Source organism: Ctenopharyngodon idella, chromosome 5 (genome assembly GCF_019924925.1).
Source record: "Ctenopharyngodon idella isolate HZGC_01 chromosome 5, HZGC01, whole genome shotgun sequence".
In the NCBI taxonomy this organism is placed as follows: Eukaryota; Metazoa; Chordata; class Actinopteri; order Cypriniformes; family Xenocyprididae; genus Ctenopharyngodon; species Ctenopharyngodon idella.
In genome coordinates, this window is record NC_067224.1 from 33,789,854 (window position 1) to 33,817,508 (window position 27,655).

Sequence of the window (27,655 nt, forward strand, 5' to 3'; positions counted from 1 at the left end):
GAATTTCTAAAGATATATAGCTTAAACAAGAGCATTGTCATTACATGAAACAAAATTAAGCATTTAACTGAAATAAAAAACATTTAAGTTGGAGTACTAAAATAAATCTAAAACTGAAAAAAGCACGTAACAAAATTACTAAAATGTAAACTAAAATCAAAATGAACTGTAAATATAAAACTAAAAGCTAATTCAAAATATTAAATACTACAATAACATAGGCTACTAATAATACTAAAATAACACTAATCAAGTGCAGAGCAACCGTTTCAAACACTCTCCACTACTACATCTACACACACAATCAGAAATGTAAACAGAATCGCAAGCATTAAAAAAAAAAAAATTTAGCCACATGCAAAGCCTACAGTTAATAATTAACAGATCCAGCAAGAAATTCTCAACCAATTATGAAATAAAAGTTGTAGATAAAGCATTAAAGATTTACAAAACTGTTAGGATTTTCAAGAAAAGTCTAGCTCAAACCTTGGAAGCAGACAGTCAGTGTCCGGGCCTTCTCTGGTACTGGAATGTGTACACATAGTACTCAATGCTCTTCTCTTTACAACTGCCCAGCTGACAGCCACCACACTGCCATTTAACAGAGTGGACCCTGTGTGTGAGGGATCTAGGGGAAAGTTCAGCCATGATGGTAAGAAATGAGGGGGAGGGAATGGCAGTTCTCACAAACAACCTATGAATATAGCAACAACATCATCAAAAGTCAGAACACGTGCGATTTGTAACCGAATAACGTTACGTCACACCGATCTCAGTGTACGGGCACATTGGACACAACAGAAGTAAACATACTGTGAACCTTAACCACAAGTGATTTCTACAGCTTTAGAGACTAGGCAAACAAATTAAACTTAAAAAAAAAAATTTAATTACAGTATTTCTGCAAGAACTATTTTAATAGGTTTTCGTCTTAAATAGCTTTCACGACTGACACAGTGGTGCTGTCAACCGTCCTCGTACCAAAATGAAGAAACAGCGAAGATAAATATTAATGTGGCGAAGGTTCTTATAAATATTAATCTGGTCACGCTGTCGGCCTGGCTTATCAATATTAATTAAAAAATGTTACGTTGCGTAGGCCTACTGGGCAAATACCACGTAGCCTGCTTAATATTCATTATGTTAAGCCTCACCCATAGTAGAGTCATAAAACTGTCTCCGCAGGGCAATATAAACAACATGGTTCAAAATGGGAGGGACTTTATCTGACAAAACAAAGCTTACATAATTTGTCTATATTAAAATAAAATTACAGCTTTACCTGCAAACGAGTCTCCATTAAGTGTTGTCACATTGTTCAACAAAATACTGTAGCGTTATTTGACAACACACGCGACGCACGTGAAGATTTTGCAGACTTTATCAAGCTTCTGTACTCACATTGTTCACTGGCTCCTGCCTACTCAGCATCAACACACTGTAGTCAAATGCATCGTTTGCGTTACTACTACAGTACATATATGTGTTTGCTTTCCCATACATTATGTATGGTTGCTTGTGAGTTTGTTTTGACGCTCTTCATTCGTCCATGTTGATGCGTGTGTCGTCATCGCACGACGTTCTTCATGCTGTACAGGATTGGTTGATATGTCTTCCTGAAAATCATCGTTAACTCTTTTTTTCTCCTGTGTATTTTGATGACATTGAACATATTAATACATTTTGTATATTGTATACAAAATTGTATATCGTAAATATGTCATCTCTGTATTTTTTGCAATCATAATAAAAAAAAATAATTTAAAAAAATGTCTTCCTGAACAGGTTTTCATTTTTTTCAAATATCCTAAGTATTTAGAGGTGCAAAAATTGCTAAAATAATAATAGTCATTATCGACATTTTTTTTTACATGGGTCACTGAAAACACTAGGTCATTGTACAAATAATCAACCAAAAATAATTCTTCTGGTAAATTTTATTAGTAAGATAATTTACCATATACCGGCCTATGCTTAAGCCAAGGTTAAAAGTGACTTAACCAAGGGTTAAGCATAGTGTGAAACACTGATCCATGTTTAAGTGGAGAATTGTCCCTAGAAACCACATTACAGTGCATCCGAAAAAGTATTCACAGCGCTTCACTTTTTCCACATTTTGTTATGTTACAGCCTCATTCCAAAAGGGATTAAATTCATTATTTTCCTCAAAATTCTACAAACAATACCCAATAATAGCAACGTGAAAGAAGTTTGTTTGAAATCTTTGCAAATTTATTTATTTTTTGAAAAAAATCATATGTACATTAGTATTCACAGCCTTTGCCATGACACTCAAAATTTAACTCAAGTGCATCCTGTTTCCACTGATCATCCTTGAGATGTTTCTACAACTTGAATGGAGTCCACCTGTGGTAAGTCTGATTCAGTTCATTCAGTTGATTGGACATGATTTGGAAAGGCACAAACCTGTCTATTTAAGATCCCACAGTTAGCAGTGCATGTCAGAACATAAACCAAGCCATGAAGTCCAAGGAATTGTCTGTAGACCTCTGAGACAGGATTGTATCGAGGCACAGATCTGGGGAAGGGTACAGGAAAAATCTGAAGCATTGAAGGTCCCAGTGAGCACAGTGGCCTCCATCATCCATAAATGGAAGAAGTTTGGAACCACCAGGACTCTTCCTAGAGCGGGCCGCCCGGCCAATCTGAGCGATCAGGGGAGAAGGGCCCTAGTCAGGGAGGTGACCAAGAACCTGATGGTCACTCTGACAGAGCTCCAGCGTTTCTCTGTGGAGAGAGGAGAACCTTCCAGAAGAACAACCATCTCTGCAGCACTCCACCAATCAGGCCTGTATGGTAGAGTGGCCAGATGGAAACCACTCCTCAGTAAAAGGATTGAACTCTTTGGCCTGAATAGCAAGCTTCATGTCTGGAGGAAACCAGGCACTGCTCATCACCTGGCCAATACTATCCCTACAGTGAAGCATGGTGGTGGCAGCATCATTCTGTGGGGATGTTTTTCAGCGGCAGGAACTGGGAGACTAGTCAGGATTGAGGGAAAGATGACTGCAGCAATGTACGGAGACATCCTTGAAGAAAACCTGCTCCAGAGCACTCTGGACCTCAGACTGGGTCGAAGGTTCATCTTCCAAAAGGACAACGACCCTAAGCACACAGCCAAAATAACAAAGGAGTGGCTACGGGACAACCTTGAGTGGCCCAGCCAGAGCCCAGACTCTAACCCGATTGAACATCTCTGGAGAGATCTGAAAATGGCTGTGCACCGATGCTCCACATTCAACCTGATGGAGCTTGAGGTCCTGCAAAGAAGAATGGGAGAAACTGCCCAAAAATAGGTGTGCCAAGCTTGTAGCATCATACTCAAAAAGACTTGAGGCTGTAATTGGTGCCAAAGGTGCTTCAACAAAGTATTGAGCAAATGCTGTGCATACTTATGTACATGAGACTTTTTATTTTTATTTTATTTTTAATATATTTGCAAAGATTTCAAACAAACTTCTTTCATGTTGTCATTATGGGGTATTGTTTGTAGAATTTTGAGGAAAATAATGAATTTAATCCCTTTTGGAATAAGGCTAACATAACAAAATGTGGAAAAAGTGAAGCGCTGTGAAAACTTTCTGGATGCACTGTATATAGGCTACTTGCTTCAAAACAATTAATTAACAAACAAATATTTATCAGTGAAATGTCAGTGTAACTGTTTTGATTCAAGTGGTGTATGGATCTTGAAAAATGCAAATCAATTGTTAAAATGAATGAGCCATAATCAAAATATTGTTCTTATAAAGACAGTACATCTCAAACACTTAAATGAGGGGGAAAAAAAGGACAGGAGGCTCTGCATCGGTGTTCACATGAGCACTTTGTTATTGATATTCATACATGATGGTAATGTTATAGGAGCACAACAGGAGAGTCAGGTGAGCTACAGGTATCATACAGTATATACAGGCCAGAAATATTTGGATTATCAAAGCAGATAGAGAGAGGGACAGAGAGAAAAAGAACATTGCACAAACAAACATCAAACTCCCAACTAAGCCTTCCTCTCTTTCACTGGTGTTCTTCCTCTCTTTCACTGGTGTTTATTCTCTTTCAATCTGCATGAAGAAGTAATAACAGGCTTTATCCAAAACGGATGCCAGTTTCTTTTAACTCCCGCCTCATACAGAAGAAAATGGCACCAACCACTCGTGAGGAGACACTCTTGAATCTCACTAGCAGACACATTGGTTCAAAAGGCACTGGACAGCTATTTCTCTCACAATCTCTTTCTCTTTCTCTCTCTCTCTCTCTCTCTCTCTCTCTCTCTCTGATATTTTCCAGGTGGGATTCAGTGAAAAGCCAAGCGTATTTGGAAGACCAGCAGACAAACCTTTAAGTGACCAAGATTGACCTAAAGCAGCAGCACTAAAATCTAGATTGCGCAGCTTTTTGTGTGAGAGCATTTTCTTCTACTCATAACATCCCATATCAATATAATATACATTTGAATGGTTTTCGTTATTAACTGTTAGCATTAAAAGCTGTTAATAACAAGTCATTTTCCTTTCGAGGATATGAGAATGCAACATATGTACAATTAGAAATACATAAAATAATGACTAATGCATTTTATAAACAGAAAATAATCATAAAAAAAATCATAAAACTGTTTTAACAAAAACATACTCTGACAATCATCTATTGATGTCTTAATAAAGCAATTTGAAAAAATCAAATCAAAATATGATTTTATATATTACTTTAAGCAAAAGCATATCAAGTGTCATACAGGGCCCGAGATAATTTTAAATAAAATTGCTGATCATCCTCAAGTCCTGAAATAATTTAATGCTATAATAAAATACATAATACACATTCCCTTCCATAAGGCCTCACCTTGAGTTAAATTTAGCACATTAAATGGCCATAACTTAATGCACAATATGGTACCACACTGCAATATTTTATGTGGTATTTCACCATCCTTGTTCAAATTTCTCTTTTTGTCCTCAACTGCAAAAAGCAGAATAAAGTATTATTTGCAGATATTATTCAAGCAAGATCATATTGATAGCTGGAGGAAATCATCTCATGAATTTAAAATATTTAAAGGGGAAGGGATTTGCCACTAAACCCCATTAAACTTTTTTTTTTTGCTTGCCATTTATTCAACTACATCAATAAAACTCTATAAATCCATCCCATTCTATCTATGCATCCATCTGTTCCTCTTCTTAATAAATATAGGCCAAAAGAATTCAAACGCTCCTTAGACCAAAACAAAACAACCAAAAGTCTAAAGTACGCAAACATTAGACACGTCCTCCCTTTCTGTATCTCCTGCAGATTGTGCAAATGTTATAGGAAGGAATATAGTACATTTAGGGTCAAAGATGGAACTCTTCAAATCAGTTAAGTATCAGAAAAGCAAAGCATTTGAGGTGCAATCCATTACATGCAAACAATCTTGCTGTAAATGATCCCTTATTGGTAAAAAAAAAAGCTTGAAATGAATGGTTAGAGATTGTGTTGATAGCATTAGCCGACCTATTTATCTGTCAAAGCAGCACAGTTCGGAGAAAAAAATTCCCTTGTCATATAAGGCTGGGAATTTTTTTATCTTTTTTAATTCTAATGAGCTTTAACTCCTGTAGACTTGCAGTAAAAACTGAGGTGTCCCTTATTCAGTGATGTACTATTCAGCTTCATACAGTTATTTGCACGACTGGTTTGCGAGTAGGAACGAGATGTTCACGAATGACCTCCAGGTTACGCACGGCCTCTGAAGGGAACGTGCACGCACTGTCGGTTGCAACACATGAATTGGTTAACATCTAGATTACATAAAATCATACAGTATTTAATAAAGACAAGGCATATGCGCCAGTAGTGTCATCTAACAACGTCATTTGGTTTTTTAGTTCTTTTAAAAGGCTATTGACATTTATGATTACAAGCTATGTTGCAAAACCTGATGGCTCATTGCAAACAATTTCACTACTCAGAAACTAGATCTACACTTTCTAATCACTGGTTGGCTCGTTGCTGTTCACTGAAACAAAGAGGGTGCTTTCACAACAGCAAAGTGTGATGTTTTTATGTGTGTACTGGTGTATTGGTGTTTACATACACATGCAAGCACAAAATGAATCCGTCAAGACTCATCACTTGTGCAGCAGCTTTTATATTCAGAAAAGCAGTGACCCTCCTCTTTGTCCCCAATCGCATCTCACTCCCATCTCTTTCAGAGCCTATGAGTTTCAGCGCTCCTGACTGTCCTCAATCAGTGTGACGTATATGATGGGAACAAGGCCCTGGCTGTCCCCCAGAGCACACAGCAGCCAATCAGAGTCTGCCCTGCTGAGTACCTGCAGCACGTCACCTTTGTGGAAACTGAGCTGGCCTGGCTCTGTGGCAATATGATGGCATAACGCCTTCACTTCACTGAAAGAGATGGAAAACAGAGGGATAAAGAGAGAGAAATCAGGAAACAACAAAGGGAAAGAGAGAGGGATCGAGAGAGAATCAAAGAAAGAAAGAAAGAAAATGTAGAATTAATCAGGTATAGCAGTAATGTCTTTTCATTTTCAAATAATTACATTAAATGTGCTTAGACAATTATAGTGCTTTGCAAGGCAGCACTTAAAGGGTTAGTTCACCCAAAAATGAAAATTCTGTCATTAATTACTCACCCTCATGTCGCTCTACACCTGTAAGACCTTTATTCATCTTCAGAACACAAATTAAGATGTTTTTGATAAAATCTGATGGCTCAGTGAGGCCTCTATTGCCAGCAATGTCACCGAACCTCTCAAGATCCAGAAAGGTACTCAAAACGTATTTAAATCAGTTCATGTGACTACAGTGATTCAACCTTAATATTATAAAGCAACAAGAATATTTTTTGTGCACCAAAAAATAAAATAACGACTTTTCAACAATATCTAGTTGTTCGGAGCGCCAAAGTCACGTGATTTCAGCAGTTTGGCAGTTTGATAAGCGATCCGAATCACTGATTCGAAACAAAAGATTTGTAAAGCTTCGAAGCTTCATGAAGCAGTGTTTTGAGATCTGCCATCACTAGATATTGTTGAAAAGTTATTTTATTTTATTTTTTATAATCTTGAGAAGTTCGGTGACAGTGCTGGCAATTGAGGCCTCACTGAAACATTGGATTTCATCAAAAATATCTTAATTTGTGTTCCGAAGATGAACGAAGGTCTTACAGGTGTAAAACGACATGGGGGTGAGTACTTAATGACAGAAATTTCATTTTTGGGTGAACTAACCCTTTAATATTCAACAAACATTCTATTTTTTCCCTCATTCTATTTTTTGCTGTTTACAATACACAGTTTTCTACTAAAAACGGAAATCTTTTTATGCGTTTTGGCAGTTCATTTACACGACAATGGCTTTTTGGGGGCTTGAAAAAATGCAAACTTTTGAAAATTGGTTTCAAAGTGCAAGTTTTTTTTAAACAATACCGTTATCGTCTCCATGTAAACAACAAAAACATGAATTTTTGAAAATGGTGACATCATGCCCATGTTACATGTTCAGTCTATAGGTGCGTAGTGTTTCTTTACAAAGTGACATCGCCAACTACTGGCCTGGCAGCATAATACAGCGTTTTTAGTAGTTTTCGTGGATCCATGTGAACAGGGATTGTTTTGACAATGTTATCGTCTGTACATGAAAAACACAAAGGAAAAACTTTTGTCCACCATTGTCATGTACACGTACCCTCAGTTTGTTGGAATTAATTAATCTCAAAATGTCAGTCTTGTTTTTTATGTTGTGCAATGTATTTTTGACGTTTGTATCTATAATACAAGAAATTTAATATTCATGTTTTTTTTGTTTTGTTTTTTAAATCTCACTGACCTACTGACACCAGTGATGTCATTGTAATATTTGCATACTGAATTGTAATTGGTCTTTTTATCTTTTTTATTATCTATTGTATCTTTAATCCTCCATAACCACCATTACATTACAAAGTGGCACAGAATCAAGAGGCATTGATTCCTGTGTACAGATGACTGAAAGCAAGACGTGTACTGAGCGTCATGACAGTGACAATGTTTGGAATTCATTTAGGCAACCTGAATCAAAGCCTAAAACTTAAGTTTATTAAAAACTTATGTAGCTGCCTTGTCAAGCACTGGTTTCCTTTTGGAAACACAAATTTAGTTATTATATATTGTCTAACAACATTACCGAGGGGCTTGTCTCTGTGTTGGGGGTTTCTGTGTTTGTGCTTGTTCAGTTGGGCCAAGGTGGGATTCTTGGCTTTGAGATGTGAGAGATTGTTGCTCTGCTTTTTTTCCCACTCCAACAGACTGGGCCACCAAATCCAAAACAGAACGGTCAAGACTCAACCAACCAGACGGCAATCTGAGAACATATAGATAGAAAAGAGAGAAAAGTTATCTGTAAGTTTATATTAAAATTACCTTTGTAAAAATTGTAGTTAGCAGCTGGCAATGTGTAAAACCAAATCATTGTTAAAATAAAGCCATTTAAGTTTGGCAAAAAAAAAAAAAATTAAAAAAATTATATATATATATATCACAAAACATGCTGACTGATTACTCTCCAATGGAAAGAGGTGGATGCTTTCCCACTCACCTTTGTTTCCTGACTGATTTCTGCTCACTTTTCTCAATCTTGCTTGCATTTCCAGCTCCAAACAGCCGCCCCCAGCGGAGCACCTGGGCCGACCCATCCTCTCCTGCTCCTGCTTGGGCCTGAACCCCTTCATAGGCATCCTGGCATTCTAGCTGCTTCTCCTTACTCTTCTTCAGCTCAGTGAGCACTGATTCCGGTGGACTTCCCATCCACGATGGCTTCCCCTTTACAGCTTTGGTGGGTTCTGACAATGCTAATTGGTGGAGGACCCCATTGCCAACACTATTATTATTGCTACTGCTGGTCCGACTATGTTCCACCTGTTCATCCATCTGTTGAATGGCTTCGGCCCCCTCAACGACACCTTCTCTAGGAGGAGGATGGCTTTGCCGGTAACTTTCAATGCCTGCTTTCCTCCTCTTCTCCCACTTCACAAATTTTGAGCCCTCAGCAGAGTTGTCGATGTAAACCTGTGAACTTTGCATCAGCTGATACCACCAGCCAGCTTGTCGGTTTCTCTGTTTGGCTCCATCTCCTTCTCTTTCTCTCCTTTTCTCCTTCTCACAGTCTTCTCCAACTCCCTTCATCCTGCCAGCACACCACCCACCGCCCTCTATCTGCCCTGCGTCACTCTTCCGCAAACACTCTTTGCCCACTCCAGCCTCCTTATTCCGTGATTCACACTCTGCTCCTGCACTCTTCCGCCCATCTCGTTTCATTTTTAATGTCACTCCCTCCGTCCTAAACCGGCTGTCCTCGTCTCTCAGCATGAATTTTTCTCTCTGAGGCAGCATTCCCACTTCCTGTGCACCAGACTCCAACATTCCACAGCCTCGCATTAGCTGGAAGGTGGAGCGATCTGATTGGTCGAGGCCTTGGCGTGCAGAACACAGCTGTTCTTTGCGTCTCAGGTGTTCTTCCCCTTTCTGTAGCTGGTGTGGTTCAAAAAGCAGGTCAAGGTCAAAGGGCAACAGTGATAGCGGCTGAAGCAGCAGCAGTAACTCTTCGAACAGTGGCTGGCACGCCCCTTGAGACAGGGGTAGGAAACCCCATGGGTGGTAGTGTGCTGCTATGATATCTGAGGAACCATGTCATAGAGAGAAAAGACAGACAGCCACACAAAAAACCCCACTAAATATTAGAATTATGCTGGCAATACAGTATTTGAAAGCTACAAATCCTGGCTCTACATCACCATTACTATGAACAAGCCAGCTACTCTTGAACAAGACAGTGAAAAGTGCAGAAAGTATTTTCCTACCTTCATGCGTATAAATGTGATTGAACCAGAATTCCAAAGATCGCAAGCTGAAAAACAGTTAAGGCAAGTGAGCTAAAATTCAAACCTGGAACATTACTGCATAATAACAGAAAATAATACACTTATACTAGTTCAGGGGTCTTCAACCTTGGACATAGAGCAGAGAGCAGGGACACCCTGTTACAAATTGTGCAAAATTGAGTGGTGTACTGTATTTGTAAGTCCAGCGTATGATAACATGCATATAATACTATATTAATATATTTAAATAATTTAATACTCTAATAAATACTATTTTAATCTTATATCTTGCATTTTTAATACACATTTTATTATAAAAAAATATATATCATCTTTTAATATATCTTTTCCATTATATTTGGGGTCGATGCAATTTTTAATGTTTTTGAAAGAACTCTCTTATGCACACCAAGGCTGTATTTAATTGATCAAAAATACAGTAAAATCACAAATATTGTGAAATAGTTACAATTAATAATAACTGTTTTCCATTTTAATACATTTTACAATGTACTTTATTCCTGTGAAATATTCCTCTGAATTACTCCAGTCTTTATTGTCTCATGAATATTGGCCGAAGCTGAACACGTGAGCAGGATCCTGCCAATAATGAGCTGGCATTCGGACGTAAACAAGGAAGCCTGCACTGAGTTCACTACGTATGACAACGGTTCAAATTGTAGTCACGTTGACTATTTTAACCATGTTTTTAACTACCTTTCTGGACTTCAAAAGGTGCAATGGCGTTGCTGCCTATGTGTGGATCAGATACTCTCGGATTTCACCAAAAATATTCTCGTCGCTTTATAATATTAATATTGAACAACTGTACTCACATGAACTGATTTAAATATGTTTTTAGTACATTAATGGATCTTGAGAGAGGAAATGTCATTGCTGGCTATGCAGGCCTCACTGAGCCATCTGATTTCAACAAAAATATCTTAATTTGTGTTCCGAAGATGAACGAAGGTCTTACGGGTGTGGAACGACATGAGGGTGAGTACTTAATGACAGAAATTTCATTTTTGGGTGAACTAACCCTTTAATATTTTGGAATGGGCATGTTGTCACCATTTTTGGAAGTGGAAACTGTGATACATTATTTTTTTTTGTCAGGATGATAATATGCATACATACTACGTGTGTGTGTGTGTGTGTGTGTGTGTGTGTTTATATATGAGGATGAGCTTTATTGTAAATTTGTTATGTGGCATATTATGTAACACAAATGTGTTTATTAGATATTACAAATGAAAGTATTAGACCACTAGATAATGTTTTATTAAGACCTACTAACATTCAAAATTACACGTGAAGGCAGCAAGTCATGATGACTAGCTATAAACAGTTTATGTAAAAAAAAAAAAAAAAAAGTGTTTATCAAAAAATACTTTGAGATCAAGAAGTAATTGCCATGCAGTAGTGCTGTAGACCTTAGGGATTGCTGACCCCCGGTTGAAGACCCCTGGACTACACAAATCTGTTTTAAACAAGTGAAATACTACAAGTGCAACAACAAGGACCCTCAAACATGGTTACTGTACACTGTATTGATCTTAAGAAGCAGAGTGACCACATCACAGAGTGAGACAGTCAGATAGAGTGAGAGAGAGATCAGCATGCTGCAGAATGCATAATTGAAACCAATGATCAAAGCGCTGTGTGTCTGAATGTAATTTTAATGGGAGTGGAAAGGAGAAAGTTTGCACAGGAGCTGAGATGACTATGTCAAGACCCATCAAAGCAAAAATGAAGCCTTTGAAGACTTCTAAAGACTTCTTGAATCACACTGCAGAGCTTTAGACAGCATGATTTGAGTTTTTCAGGCCTGGCTTGTTACAGTGCTGATAAAAATTATACACTGTCGATCTGTTCCAAAACCTAGTTAGATGCCTACCAAGACGCCATTTTAAGAGATCATAAGCATACTTGCAATGCAAAGACTGTTCTAAAAGGTAAGTAGCAAAATGTATTAAAAGTGGCCAGTACTGAATGTAAAGACTGTTAAAGACTTTGACTGCTAAAAGAAACATGCTGTATGCTCTCAAACGGTGCTTGCAGAATATTTATTTCATAAATAAATTTTTAAAAAGGATCAAATAGCAGAGATGAAACCAAGGATCCATTTTAAAGTCAGCATTCGCAATGCATCCGGCTTCCATAATGCATTTCCAATTGAAAGGTTATATTCAGGAATCCAACGAATCACACAATAAAGGAATGTTTATTAAGGAAATTAATTAAGAAATCCATTTTGATTTCATGTTCATGCTTTAACAAGCAAAAATGATGAAAGGTAAAAAAATGTGCTTTCATAGGCAGTGTGAAGATGAACATGATTAGAAAGAGTGAAAGGGAAAGCAGGGAGATGAAAAGAGAGCGAAACATGAAAGAGGCTTACTTTAGCAGGCCAAAGATGAAGGCATTGAGTCTCATACTGTGATTGGTCAGCTCAGAATACTGACTGACTTTAGAAAATAGACTGTGCAAAACTCGTGTAGAAGGACCTAGGACAGAAAGGATAAACATAAATCATTTCCTTCATCCTCATTCATATAATAATAATAATAATAATCATCATCATCACCATTCCTCTCATACCGAGTTGTGTGGAGGCCTCGACCACACTCCAGGGCTGGTTTTTGCGTTGTCCAATGATCAGGTCCAGTACATACGCTTTCAGTCCATCATGCAGTATCTCACGAATGGCAGGACACAGGTACTTTAGAATAAGATGACCCACATTCGGACTAACAGAGCTATTACCCAATTTGGCCTGTAAGAGAGAGCGAAAGTGGACCAGAGGGTACTGTCAATGCTTTTAATGCCTTTAGTGAGACACTTGAACTCAAGTATATTACACTGTTATTTCACTGTTATTACCTTAACTCCTGCATCCCGACTGGTTCCAAAATGAGCAACTATCAGATCCACTGCTGTGTTTATGGCCTTCACCAAACCTAGTAGAAAAGGACATCTAATCAAATTAAACTCCAACAAAGAGTATGTACACATAAACGCAGTCTGTCATGGCCTTATGCAGTTCAGAGGGTCTCGTTGATGGGACCTGTCAATCTGTGAGATGAGAGGAAAGCAAATGGGCCATGTTTGATTGACAGGAAGACCCAGTAGGAATAATATCAGGAGACTTAGATCGCTTTTGCATTCTACTCACTAGGACACACTTAACATTCACTGCAGATTCATATGCAACAGTGATTTAAGAGCTAAAGGGCTCACCACAACGATAAGGTTCATATTAACCACATCAAGCTTTAAAGATGTGCTTGCTGGGGTTATTGTATTGCTGTATATATGACCATAATGAGATAAAGGTCATTTAAAATGCAAAAATGATGTGCCACAAATCACACACCTCTCTTCTGCAACAGGTCTATAGAAATGGATTCATCAGTATTGGCATCAGGAGATAAGCAAAATTCCTCTGGGGGGCGCTCTGTCTGAGAGAAATAATCAGGCAAGAAATCGCTGTAGCACTGCGGCAGTTGCCTCAATGACTGCCCTGAAAACAAAAATAATATCAGTTAGATAAATGTAAACATACAACAAACAGACAGTGTACTGTATAAAACAGACAAAAGATAACGTCATTGTCAAACTTAAGTGTTCACTAACTACATACAAAATTACCCCCACCCCAGCCCCCTTTCCAGCTCCTCCCCCTAAACTCCCATTGGGTGACAGAAATTGGTTCAGCACCATTCAGTCTGCCGAAGCTGAGTGGTTGATTGGTTGGAGGGAAATCAAACACATTGCGTCGCATGATACGAGTTCCAGGTCTCTTGGTTTCCAAAGCACAAGAGAAAGAATGATGGCCATCTTTACCGCGCTCCACACCCAAAGGGTTCTTGCGCCTGTACTCTCTCCATTTCAATGCCTGTGGGGAGAGGTGGTGCACTGGAAGGCAAAATGGAAGGAAAAGGGGATGGTGGCAAAGGATGGATGGAATATGAAGAGAAAGAAAAAAGTATTGGTGAATGGGAAGTAAGATGGATGGACATATACAGGAAAAAATAGCAAAAGGGAAAGAAGGGTAAGATGAAATTGTTGAAATACCAAAGTGATGAAATGCAAAACATGGGCAGAAGTGGAAACAGGAGGGATAGAAAAGAGAAGTTGTTAGCAGCAGTTAAAGGAAAGAAAAGCCAAGGTCTAAGTATGGAAGCTAAGGCTTTGTTCAGATAGTCAAATATGATTCTTTTGGCCTATCCGACTCAGTCCAGAAGCACTTGAAGCAAACCATATTCATGTTTTTTTATTTTTTTTTGAAAGCAGAAAAAACAAAAATTTGAGTTTCATAACATGAGTTTCAATTATAAAGTCATACAACACAAAGTAGTGTCTAGAGCTGTGTCTGAATTCACTCATTTTTCTCTGAACCTACCATTAGGCTGGCGCTGTGTCACACATGCCGGTAAAACTTTCACTGGCTCTTCCTGTGGCGCTGGCTCCAACTGTCCAAGAGGACTGAGACCAGAGCTGGGAAGCGTCGGCAAATTGCCACGGTGGAAACAGTGACTTCTAGTGGGCAACGCAGGCATCAACGGACTCTGCTTCATCAGCGGAGGTGGAGGCGGTGTAGGAGGTAAGGGAGTGAGTTTAGGAGTCTCTGTACGTATGGCCACTCCAGGTGGGGTATGCTGGGGCAGAAGACCCGCAGAGATGGGGCAAGAGAGGGAACGTGGCGGCCTCGGACCACCCGGGGTTGGAGTGCATGTCGAGCAGGTTCCAGAAGAGGTGGGTGCACCTTGAATGCGAACTGGGGAGTAGCTGCCCAGTGGGGAAGGCCGCACTGTTGTAGGTGCCGTGGAGGTGTCATGAGGTGGCCTGTGGTCTTCTTCCGACTCATCTTCACCACCCTCAGGCACTGTAGCCCCTCGAGCCTGCATATGGCTGATGTATCCGTCCAGAAGTGGAAGGATAGGCTTCGCCTGGGGTTTTCCGAACTGGTGCTGGAAAGTGAAGGGCTGAATAGGCAATGAGGTTGGACGTTGATCTTTGCTATAGCGAATTACAACCGGAGAGGAGTCTGTGGAGCTAGACAGGCCACCTAGGGGTAGAAAGACAAGAGATGGAGCAGAGAGTAAAGAGGGATTGGAGAGAAAATAAGAGATATGAAGAACAAAACATCAGAATCTATGGAAGAGTAGCATTCAAGACAGTAATGCATACATGAACCATATCTAAAGCTATATCATTATAAACGAACTGTTATAGATACATAATTATAATATGAAGCAAATTATCTGACCTGAATTTAAACTAGAATGGCTATGGCAGTGACACAGCATTTTAAAACAGCTGGAATAAAACCCAGCAGTAGCAATAGCAATAGCAAAGGAGACAACAGAGTCTTATTATGAAACTGAAACATAACCTTTCATATATAAAAAAAAAAAATCCAACTCTGTTAAACACATACCTTAAAACACTGCTCCAAAAACATAATGACCAACAGAGATACAAAAACAACCAGGATGTTATGTCCAAAACAGCCTGTTTATGAAGCTCCTCTGTGTACACCTCTGGGTATGTGTTTGCGTGTGCTCTGACCGGCACAGAGTGTGTGTGAAACGTCACTCGGCTATTGCGCAAACTGTTGGCTCCACATGCCTGAATACTCATATGTCAGAGCTCTTAGTACACTGCTGTACTCAGTTACAGCCAGCAGGGGCAGCAGAGCATTAAGGAGAATTAACATCCACTGCAGTAACACAACACAAGCTAACCTGTCTGTTATCAGACACTGCCTATTTCTCTTACATTTTCAAATCCTTTAACCTAATTATTAAACAACTCTCAACTCTTGCACTGCTTGTGCTACAGACATTAATACCTCAAATAATGCAGCTTGAAGAAGATAGTTACTTTCCTAAGCTATTACTTTCCTAAGATATCAGACTTGAATTTCAACTGGCAGACTATAAAATAGCTTTAAAAAGCCTATACAATACATAAATAATTTTTTTTTTTTTTTACCCAAACATTGTCATATTTCATTCACCCTTATGTTGATCCAAACCCACATGACATTCATTCCTCCACAGAAAGAGATTCTGGGGATATTTTTGTATTACATGGAGGAAAGTCATATGGCTTTGGAATGACGTGAGGAGTAAACGATTACTGAATTTACATTTTGGGTCCAAAGTCACACAGTATCTAGAAGACCAGAATATCAGAAACTTTGCGTGGGCTATTTTGAATTGGGACAGTAAGGAACCATCAAGAACTTCCTAGTAATACTTTACCAACCACCCAGAACAACCTAGTAACCACAGATCAAAGTGCTAAAAACCCCTTCTTAACATCAGCCTAGCAACTTGCCCAAGAGGAAACAGTGGTACATTTACATTTATGTTTTTAGCAGATGCTAACCAAATTGGCTTGGACAATAAAGCAAAACATTGTGTTAAGGGCAATCACTAAGAATACACAATGTTTACTAGCTAGGTCTAAAATGCTAGAGAATTGTTCACAGTTATGTCGCTACTCGTTACCCAACCAACAAATTAGTGCTGCACGATAATGGTTAAACTGATAATCATGATTATTTTGCTCAAAATTATAATCACGATTATTAATCACGATTATTCTATCAAAAAGGGTAATGTAGTTTTGCACGTTCTTTCCCAACCTACACTTCACCCAAAAGGCCTGTAGGTGGCACACTGAATTCATTTAACCAACTATGATAACTTCGTTAGATGGTAAATCAATACAAAACACATGGTTTTGGTGAACGCTTTCTGTATTCACATTAGATTTTTAAAGCAACAAAATTCGTTTGCAAATGAGACAAACCAGATTCAGATTGCCCTGCAAATTCATAAAGCAAAGAACGATGCTCTTTGATATTAAAAAAAAATGTCATTTTCAACTGATTAACATTATGAAAACTGGTAAAACCTTTAGGAACTTCAAAAGATAAAACAGCAAAACTCCTAATATTATTCCCAATAATTACAAACTATGTTCATTTTCCCGATTGAATTGTCACATAGGTTGCAAAAGTGCATTCTGCAAACAGTAAGGTGGAGATCCGTGTTGCATTTGTTGAAATTCATCGCTGAAGATTTGATCATGGCAGATTTAGTCACACAAATAGTATGAGTGGCTTGTGAAGAAACAAAGACTGGCTGTATGACACTTTCATTAAAGCAGAATTTCACTGTGGAGATCGCTAAACTCCAACACACGTTTGTTTTCATATCATCAGCGCCTCTTCCGCATTTAGAGGGAGCGCGTGCACAGAGTTGCCAGATTGCACAGATAAAGTAAAACACAGAGGAAGACAGTATATCTTTTTAAGGGAAAAGCTCTATTTGGGGGATTTAAGCTCTTTGCATCTGGCAACCACAAGCATATCCCAAAGAAAAACACGTTTTCAGGATAAATAACGAGCGGGCCAATATTGTGACGATTATTTGTAATCAGTGGAGAGAAACAGATATCGTTATCGCGATTAAAATACGATTCATCGTGCAGCCCTACAACAAATAGTCAAGAAGAGTCCCAAAATCAACCAAGAACCTAAAGTGTAACTACAAACAAGTTAATCCACAAAACAACACAAAATAAAACAGCTTTTACAAACAACACAATTTAACTATCCTCTTTTTTAGAAGATATTGTGGAAAACTTCCTCTTACCTTCTGCTTTGGTTCGAGTCTGTTCACAGCTTCCCTGACTATGGCATCGAGTGAGTGGTGGCAAACTGTGGCTCTGACCCTGCGGAAGGCCTTCCAGGATGGGCGAGAACTCTCCAGAAGAGTAAGAGTGTGTGGATGTGGCCTCTATGCCACCCCTCTGTGATGGTGACCCTCCAGTTCTCCTCTTATTTCTTGCTATTTCCGCAAAAGAAGTGACACGTGGTGGAGGTGGCGGGCTTGGAGTTGCACTCTCACTGAGCCGAACAGGGCAGCTGAGCATGCGTTCCAAGGATCCAAGGCGAGGAGATGGAGACTTGTCCAGGTTACGATCGTAGCTGCGAGAACGAGGTCGACCACTCCCCGAAGCACCAACTGAATTGCAGGCTGTCATAGGTGGGGAGATGTTGATATACACCTGCCCCTCAATCACATTCTCATGGGGAGAGTCAATCTCAGTTGGATCCTTTTCTTCACTCTGGTAAAAGAAAAGAAATGGAATGTAAAGGCAGAAAGTAACTAGAAACAAAATAAGAAGATACAACATGCAAGGTAGTTTAATATTGCTAAGGAGTAGAGAATGAGGCATGGCACGAAATGCTAAATACAAGTCAACAGCAAATGAAGTAAATAATATACCAGCTCTGCATATTCCTCTTCTTCATCCTCTTTCATTTGTTGAAATAGGTAGTACTCTGTTGGCTGAGTGGGACTTCCTTTGCTGTGCTCATCTGAGCAGCTTGTGACCGATGATCCAACCGGACTGGGAGAGGACTGGGAAGAAAGGTCACACGTCACAAGCTTGTAGTAATTCTGCGTTGCTACGACCAAGCGAGCTTGGCTTTGAAGACACGAAGTGAGGTCATTGGCAGAGGTTTCATCAGAGGACAGTCCCTCACTTCCAAGGAGGTTGTGGTATGAGTTACAGTTGGCATCTACTTCAATAGTGGCACCTTGTGGCTGAGATACAGAGGAAGAGTTTGCATGTTCTTGAGTGGCTGAAGGATGCTGAGGGGGTTCGATTGGCGAAGTGTGTAAGTCCAGGTAGAAAGCTCCACGTCCACTGCTACATTCTGTCCCGCACATCCCAATGAGCTCAGACACAGATGAGCCACAGGATTGCTCATCAGAACTATTGATATTGAGCAACGGCTTGGCCGGGACAACATTGTTCATTTTGTTGTAAATCGTGCTGAAGTTAACCAGCACTCCATCCGAGCTATTGCAGGAAGAATCACTGCCGTAGCCCTGGTGACACTCAGAAAATGATTCCTGAAAATGCTCAGGGTATGGCTGAGAAAGGTTGCAACAGGAGCAGTGCGGTGCTGCCAGACTGGAACACTCTGAGCTTCCTCTACCGCCCTGCATGGACTGGTCTTCATAATCATCATCCTCACCCCATTCTTGATCACCACAGTCCATTGAAAGGGTGGAACCACTGCTTCCGTGGCGCCGCTGGCTATCTAATCTCAGCAAGTTCAGGCCCTCCATGTGAGTAGACAAATCAAAAGTCCCACCTATTGTATGGTCTCTGCTCTCTGATCCCCCCCTAGGCCCATTTGTAGAACACCATTGTTTTTCTGTAGACCCATGCAAGAGAAAAGGTTCAGCGGTGAATCCAAGGTCATGTAGATGGAAAGGTGGCAAGTCTTCATTTGCAAGCACTGAATTTGAGATTTCATGCAAATTTCCATGCAGGTGAAAAGAGGAGTCTTCCAAATATCCATTCAGATTGTCTTCATCCTCATCATCTTCATCTTCAGTGTTGAGCAGAAAGGGGTTACGTCTTGAGTTTGGCCGTTCACGTGTCTTCATTGGCAAGCCTTGAGCCTGATCTTCGGAATTGCTTGAGGTGAAAGAGGAAGTGTCGCTTGCCATACTCCCTTCTCTCCCTCCTCTTCTTCGTTTCTCTCCTCCTCTCATTCCTCCATCCCCAAAAGTGTCACTAGAGCTAAGGCTGCCGCTCGATGTCTGTATGAGGCTGCTGTACACCAACGCCTCCCGCTGAAGAATGTCTCTCTCAGGTAGGGAGGTTGTCCGAATCAATCCCAGGTTCTCTGGGCAGCTGAAGGGATTACTGTTCCTTTTCAAAGGACTACCACAGCACTGTCGTGAACTCGAAACCTGGCAGTGAACCAGCGGAATGTGGTGGACAATAAGAGTCTCCCCGGCTAGCTTAGGTGGACTGTCCATCTTCTCCTAGTGTGGGTGAGGACAAAAAATGTTTGGATATTTGCAGAAGGTGGTTTTCAAAGGACTTTAGTTTACACGTCCAATGCCAATCCGTGGTTTTGGAGAGTGAGGAACATTAAAGAAAAGGTTAAAAAGGATCTCTTGGCGGAAGGAAAACATCTGGAAAAAAAGACAAGACAGGATTCAGTTTCAAACTCTTTTCTTGTATGATATTAGAGGACAAGGCATTTTAGTTTGGCATGTCATTGTGTAATCATATCATTTTCAACAAAAAGTTACATAACAAAAACAAGATCCACTGGGACAAACCAGACAAAACAAACAAACAAACAAAAACCTAGAGACAAACAAACAAATTAATAATTAAGTAAATCCAGTTTACAGGATCCTGCCTCCATCTGCTCACAGTCCATAGATGATAATGGATTCAGAATGTAGACCATGAATAATACTATGAATGTGCTTACAAGTAAATAAATACATAATTTATTTAATTTTAACTGATATGTAATATAAGGTAAATGCATTAAACTAAAACAAATATTCTTAAACTTATTCTTAAACACCATTTACAGTAAAACTGAGGTGAATTGTCAAGAGAACCATTCTACATAGCAACTATAAAAAAAAAATATTTTCAAGTGAAAACATAGTGTTGACCTTTTCCAGATTAGTCCTTACAACACACTGTAAATTATTCGTAGATAATAAGAGCTTTACTTGTAATGGAGATGGTGAAGTCTACATAAAACTACAGTATCTCACTTTCGGTTCTAACAGTGATCTTTTTATATTTTTGGCATTTTTGGGGATAGAAGAAATAGGACAGGAAATGTAAGATTCAGGAAATGACACAAGGAAATGACTCCTGTCACCCGCACAAGCACTACGGCACATATGTGCTAACCAATAAGAACCACAGCTCTCACCCTGGTTCTTATTTTGTTCAAATTGATATACAGTATATTTTTCTGGTGTACAAATGGTGCTGAATTCACTAGAGAAAAGAAGGGAGGGGTAAGTTATGGACATTGACCTCATTTTAGACAGGCGGAAATCTTGAAGGAGGAAATGTCTGTGGGTCAGTGACCTTTTGGTGGGGCAAACAGATACAGCAAAAAGTAATAGGGCATGCAAAGCTTGAAAATGACCTAAAAGCATCTGTGTGAAGTAAGAGAGCATATTACATCATCTGAAAGCCTTAATGAGTGTGTGTCAGAGTGTTGGTGATAGATCCCATTGTATAGTCACAAGGCAAAATCAATGACATAATCTAGAAGAGTGCCATTAAATTCCAGGAAAAAAAAAAAAGATTATGTTTTTTTTTTTGTTTTTTTTTTAATTGCCTAAACTTGGACATGCAAGTATTATAATGATAGATTATTAGTATTAATTTTATATGTAGTAGCCTCAACAATAAGGATGGCCCAGGGCCAATATGAGAAAGCTTTGGCTGACGAGTCTTGGGTCTATTGGGCCAGTTGTCACTAAATTTTAGATTTGTTGCTCATATACATGTGTTTTTATGCCTTGAAAATGATTTTTGGCCTTTTTTTCAAGACAACATGTAAAAGAATATCTTTCTTTTTAGAATTCAATCTACTTTCCTTCATTTTCTACAAAACTAAGCTTGAAATTGTGCATTAAAACCATTATTGTAACATTTAGCAATTAAATTTTTCCTGAGGCTGTTCTTGTAGGTATATTTAATACAGTATCTCACAGAAGTGAGTACACCCCTCACATTTTTTTGAATATTTTATTATATGTTTTCATGTGACAACACTGAAGAAATGACACTTTGTAACAATGTAAAGTAGTGAGTGTACAGCTTGTATAACAGTGTAAATTTGCTGTCCCCTTCAAAATAACTCAACACACAGCCATTAATGTCTAAACCGCTGGCCACAAAAGATAGTATACCCCTAAGTGAAAATGTCCAAATTGGGCCCAATTAGCCATTTTCTCTCCCCGGTGTCATGTGACTCGTTAGTGTTACAAGGTCTCAGGTGTGAATGGGGAGCAGGTGTGGTAAATTTGGTGTTATCGCTCTCACTCTCTCATACTGGTCACTGGAAGTTCAACATGGCACCTCATGGCAAAGAACTCTCTGAGGATCTGAAAAAAAGAATTGTTGCTCTACATAAAGATGGCGTAGGCTATAAGAAGATTGCCAAGACCCTGAAACTGAGCTGCAGCACGGTGGACAAGACCATACAGCGGTTTAACAGGACAGGTTCCACTCAGAACAGGCCTCGCCATGATCGACCAAAGAAGTTGAGTGCACATGCTCAGCGTCATATCCAGAGGTTGTGTTTGGGAAATAGTATGAGTGCTGCCAGCATTGCTGCAGAGTTTGAAGGGGTGGGGGGTCAGCCTGTCAGTGCTCAGACCATACGCCGCACACTGCATCAAATTGGTCTGCATGGCTGTTGTCCCAGAAGGAAGGCTCTTCTAAAGATGATGCACAAGAAAGCCCGCAAACAGTTTGCTGAAGACAAGCAGACTAAGGAACCATGTCCTGTGGTCTGATGAGACCAAGATAAACTTATTTGGTTCAGATGGTGTCAAGCGTGTGTGGCGGCAACCAGGTGAGGAGTACAAAGACAAGTGTGTCTTGCCTACAGTCATGCATGGTGGTGGGAGTGTCATGGTCTGGGGCTGCATGAGTGCTGCCGGCACTGGGGAGCTACAGTTCATTGAGGGAACCATGAATGCCAACAGAGCATGATCCCCTCCCTTCGGAGACTGGTCCACAGGGCAGTATTCCAACATGATAACGACCCCAAACACACCTCCAAGACGACCACTGCCTTGCTAAAGAAGCTGAGGGTAAAGGTGATGGACTGGCCAAGCATGTCTCCAGACCTAAACCCTATTGAGCATCTGTGGGGCATCCTCAAACAGAAGGTGGAGGAGCGCAAGGTCTCTAACATCCACCAGCTCCGTGATGTCGTCATGGAGGAGTGGAAGAGGACTCCAGTGGCAACCTGTGAAGCTCTGGTGAACTCCATGCCCAAGAGGGTTAAGGCACTGCTGGAAAATAATGGTGGCCACACAAAATATTGACATTTTGGGCCCAATTTGGACATTTTCACTTAGGGGTGTACTCACTTTTGTGGCTAGCGGTTTAGACATTAATGGCTGTGTGTTGAGTTATTTTGAGGGGACAGCAAATGTACACTGTTATACAAGCTGTACACTCACTACTTTACATTGTAGCAAAGTATCATTTCTTCAGTGTTATCACATGAAAAGATATAATAAAATATTTACAAAAAGTGAGGGGTGTACTCACTTCTGTGAGATACTGTATATTGCCAATACTTATTTTTGTAGACAAGTACACAGGACAACAAACATGTAAATTCTGTGAATTTTACCCCAAAAGATAGGAGCCCATTAGACGTATGCATCATAAAACAGCAAGAGATCCTCTGCTAACATCACCTGTCAATAAGAACCATCACTGAACAGTCCTGCAGTCTGACCAGATTAAACTCCATTACGTAACACTCATGTGTTCCTGCCAGTCAGTGTGTGTTTATCACAAGAAATATATATTCTGAATCAAACTTATTTAAACAATTTTGTTTTGTAAATCGGTTGTTATCCAGTCTGCAAGATTTCCTAGCTAAAAGGTATTAGAAGATTAAAATAATATTTTCACATAAACAGCTAATTCTTAAGAAAAAAAAAAAAAAAATCAATGACAGACTTCTCCAATCATTTAGTCCACTTAAACTCCACCCGTTCTTACAATTGACTGCAAGCTCACACTCACAACCAGGTCCTTATCCAACCTTTTTTCTTTTTCGATAATCCGTTTCACTTAGGTATATGTCACAAACGGAAGAAAAGATCTGATGCTACTTCCATTTCTATGCAACTTTATGAAGATTAATGAAGAAAGAAGTGCTCAGTGTTAAGTTAGGGTCTAGACTTAGGGTCTCAACAAACTATGTGGAAAACAGGATGCAGATAAGTTCCACTTTCAGCTTGACATTGCAGGATAAACACTGAAATGTATCTTAGACATGAAATTAGTTCACACAGACTGAGGCAGCTATTTCCAGCAATTCATGACTCAGTTTAGCCTGACTTCTTTAAATCAGTCACACACTACTTAGACATACTGTAGGGAGAAACAAGTGATAGACTATTAGATTGACCTGGGTAGTTATATGGCTGAAATGATCAGCACCAGTCAAGCTACATTACAACATCAAAATCTACTGCTGTAGTAAATAAAACGAAAAAGGGATAGAGAGGCTGGTTAAGGGGGGCAGAAACTCTCTCTCTCTCTCATATCTCATTGTTACATAACTACACTCCATGACAGCTACTACATTCCACAGACTGGGCGTTTAACTACAAGATCAGACAGACAGCTGCAGACAGATGGCAACAAGACGGCATGCCTCTCACACACAAACACAGAGATGTTCAAGTAAAAAAACACATTAAAAACAGGCTCTGTTTGTGCTTTTTATGAAGCAACTGAGTACTGAATTTGGTATATTTTTTTTTTTTTTTTTTAGTTTTACATGATTACAGGTAAATATGCAATTTTATTTATTTTTTATTTATGTTTTTTTTTGTTTTTTTGTTTTAACTAAACATAGCCAAAGTGATTTGATTTTTTGTGGTCACAAAAATATAGTAATTTTAAGACTTAAAAAAAGAGACATTTTTTCATACAGCCATTTAGGAAAATTGAAGCTATAAAAAAGCAGCAGCAGCAGCCTGGAAATCTTAAAAAAGTCTGAAAATTCTAGAGATAAAAGATTTTCTTATCTTATCTTACTTTCAATAATGTGTAAATTCATATAGCATGGCTGTAGAAAGTGAACATGATGAAAGTAGACATCCAGCTCCTGTTCAGCAAAAATAAGGAAAAGCAGACTACAGACGCCATTATAGCCCTTCTATAATTATTCAATCACATTACCCAAAACATCCTTATTAATCACATATTAAACTATGATTTCAATAAATGAAACCATGGTATTTGTTGTTTGTACTATATTACATAATCATGGTTAGATTTGACCCCTCGCAATTAATAATAAGCTTCAAATTTAAATGACAACATTTCCCTGTCATCTCTTGAACACAAGCTGCTTTTGTTAAATGGAATCAGACTAGAAAGTTCTTTCAATGGCAGGAAGAAAGAGATTTCAGCCTGTATCCATTATGTAACACAAAATAAATCATGATCCATAACGTTACAAGTTCAATGTTTGTTGTGTTATCAAGTAGGCCTGTGATCGGGCCTGTGCATACGAACAATATTTATAGACGAAAGTTGCGGGCAATGCCAGTAGTGGCTGATTTTTTAATTAGTGACACTTTTGACAACTATAAATCTTGGGGAAAAAAGTAACTTTTTCAGACTGTTTCATCTGTATTGCAACATTTAGAACATGTCTAAGAATAAAGGTCTTATATTATTTTTAAAAAATTCAATTGGATTTGTATTTGGTATGTGTAATGGTGTATTTTTTTTTTATATTTATGTATTTTTTGAGAAAGATAAACCTTGCACAAGTAAGCTAAAAGTAAATTAACCATAAACGTAGTAGGCCTATATAATAAAAAATGGATTGTTTCCATATGACCATAATGACACTTAACAAAGCTACTAAATATCACAGCTTAACAGCTTAAACAGCTTAAATGTATTTTAATTCATTCCAGAATTAGGATATTTTTATAGCATTTTCCTTAAAATCAACATAAGGGACAGAAAAGTCCACCACACTGAAGAATCACCTAACAAACACACATACTGTACGTGTACATTAACAGGCCTAACGTTATATGCGGCTTATTTTGTGTTCGTTCGCTAAAATCGATTTCCCCCCCTCGGATAATATGGTTTTTGATATCATTTAAGAAGCCCGAGGTTTTAATGTGGTGATGTGACTGGTGTTTGTTCACAAACCGCTGGTGCTGCGATCGATATGCGCAAACACAGGCCTCACGCGCACACAGCGAATCACTATGGCATATTTGACATAACAGCAGCACGCCCTGTATCTGTTGGCCTATTTAGTGATTTAACACGTGTATATTCTTTCTTTTAAAAAAATCCAATGCACCATCATAATGAAGGCCAAGAGGAAACATAAATAAATTATGTCAAATCAGCACCAAAACAAGAAACCTACAGTGTCCATGACCGCTTGTTTCTATGTGCCTCTTTTGGGCCATTATTCCGGAAATTCATTATTCTAAACACGTAGAAAACCACCTTCAAGACCGTAAAACCTCATGAAACAGACATTTAATGTTAACAACGACGATGCGCGAGTAGAAACGGGCGTATATGAGCTGAAGTAACGGTGCACGCGCACACATCTACAACGTATGTAACGTTATCTTACCACATTGAAATAATTCAAATAACAACACTCATTAATGTTGCGTTAGTTCAGTCTTAATAATTAACAAAAGCACGGTCTCGGTTAAATGTGAATCAGCAGCAGTGATGTAACATTTGCCAGCGGGCAGTACCGTTAGCTTTCACCATACCGTGTTTACCCTTCAAATAATAAAAGCAATCCACATTTATACTCACGTTGACGATAAATGTCATCTCCTTGATTCCCAGAGATCACGATGTCAAATCACGGTGAACGATCGCCACGTTTGGTTTGATTTCGTGGTGAAGATATTGAGCGCAACAGCGGCGCAGGGCTGGAGCGAGCGGCGCTACGTCAGGATGAAGCGCGCCCTCCCTCGCGCTCACACTAACTGTGCGTCCTCTTACAATGCTGACTTTTGGTCATCTTTAAGGTGATAGAAGGTTACAAATCACATCTATTCGGTCCAGTTGACCGGCGTTGGATACTGTGGCTTGACAGCGTAAGAGTGGGTGGGGTGTTGGACCGCTGGTCCCCTGCAGGCAGCTCTTTGTTCAGCCTACTCTCTAGTCATTACTAGAGATGCATTTCTCATTGTTCAGTCGAAGAATGCCTGCCTTCACTCTCAGGACTGAGAGTTAAATAGCTGGCCTGTCTCATGAATGGTTTAAGGGACCATCTGTCTGGGGGGGCCCAACTAATTTTAGCTATAGTTGGGGGAAACAGTTGTTCCAAAAAGGTATACATTTAGGGCACACTAATAGCCAAGTATTAATGTCATATAGATAATTATAGGCATCTGCTGGCTAAATTGGTAAATGATACAAGACTTCTTCTCAGAACTAACTTCACATTACTTTTAACCAACTGGTCCAAAAGTCATTTTTATTCATAAACCACAGATGTACAGTTCGAGTCCAAATATATTTTTGTAAATAAAATAAACATTCAACTTTTTTTTAAATATTTGTTTAAATATCTTTTTGAATAATGTATATATACACTGCCCGGCTAAAAATAAATAAAAAAAAAAAGTCGCTGTTTGGATTTTCATAGGCAAATACTTAATCTATGAATGGATCATTATTATAGTGATTGTTATGTTTCTAGCATGTTATATGTTTGGAAACAGTTCTTTTAACCCTAAAAGATGGAGTGTGTAGCTTTTCATTTCTTAAACAACCATGTATTAAGATGTATCATGGCCATATTCCAGGATGACAATGTCAAGATTCACCAGGCTCAAATTGTGAAAGAATTGTTGGGAGAGAGCATGAAGAATCATTTTCACACATGAATTGGCACTGGCCTTAACCTCAGTGTAAGTTTTTGGGATGTGCTGGAGGAGACTTTACAGAGTGCTCACCTCTTGCATTGTCAATACAAGATCTTGACCAAAAAATGATGCACCTCTCGATGGAAATAAATGTTGTAATGTTATTTCCATCAAGAGGTGCATCAATTTTTGATGATCTTGTATTGACAATGCAAGAGGTGAACACTGTGTAAAGTCTATTCCAGCACATCCCAAAGAC

The 27,655-nt window shown here is 39.1% G+C and overlaps 2 protein-coding genes across 10 annotated transcripts in view; both read right to left on the reverse strand.

Moving 5' to 3' along the window:
* Positions 1-1,568, reverse strand: part of acacb (acetyl-CoA carboxylase beta) — a 31,914-nt gene extending 30,346 nt beyond the window's left edge. For 3 of the 7 annotated variants that reach the window (XR_007930219.1, XM_051893607.1, XM_051893608.1), the window contains exons 1-2: positions 1,283-1,568; positions 487-628 (exon numbers count right to left, since the gene is read on the reverse strand). The gene's annotated coding sequence lies outside the window, so the exon portion shown is untranslated. The remainder of the gene's footprint in view (positions 1-486; positions 629-1,282) is intronic. The other 4 variants (XM_051893602.1, XM_051893601.1, XM_051893599.1 and 1 more) reach the window with 2 other exon arrangements.
* A 2,260-nt stretch (positions 1,569-3,828) lies between these two features.
* Positions 3,829-26,701, reverse strand: rusc2 (RUN and SH3 domain containing 2). Of its 3 annotated transcripts, XM_051893695.1 has the most exons (13): positions 26,336-26,701; positions 18,199-19,911; positions 17,563-18,037; positions 14,295-14,960; positions 13,610-13,807; positions 13,266-13,412; positions 12,773-12,849; positions 12,491-12,665; positions 12,291-12,396; positions 9,866-9,912; positions 8,605-9,682; positions 8,194-8,370; positions 3,829-6,414 (listed from the first exon to the last, which is right to left on the reverse strand). In XM_051893695.1, exons 2-13 carry the CDS (start codon positions 19,750-19,752, stop codon positions 6,231-6,233), a joined length of 4,884 nt encoding a protein of 1,627 aa, XP_051749655.1. In that variant the 5' UTR covers positions 19,753-19,911; positions 26,336-26,701; the 3' UTR covers positions 3,829-6,230. The 3 variants fall into 3 exon arrangements, with proteins under 3 accessions (XP_051749655.1, XP_051749656.1, XP_051749657.1); XM_051893696.1 differs by lacking the exon at positions 13,610-13,807 and having other exon boundaries at positions 26,336-26,700; XM_051893697.1 differs by lacking the exons at positions 17,563-18,037; positions 18,199-19,911; positions 26,336-26,701 and adding an exon at positions 15,333-15,506.
* Between the last annotated feature and the right edge of the window lie 954 nt (positions 26,702-27,655).

Bases quoted from the DNA above. Each gene is read 5' to 3' on its own strand.
- rusc2 (XM_051893695.1), bottom strand. From the start codon at position 19,752: ATGGACAGTCCACCTAAGCTAGCCGGGGAGACTCTTATTGTCCACCAC. The intron at 13,808-14,294 runs GTAGGTTCAGAG...TTTGCCTTCCAG, and splicing joins GACACAGCGCCAGCCTAATG to TGCACCACCTCTCCCCACAG. The intron at 6,415-8,193 runs GTAATGTTGTTA...CATCTCTTTCAG, and splicing joins ACACAGAGACAAGCCCCTCG to TGAAGTGAAGGCGTTATGCC.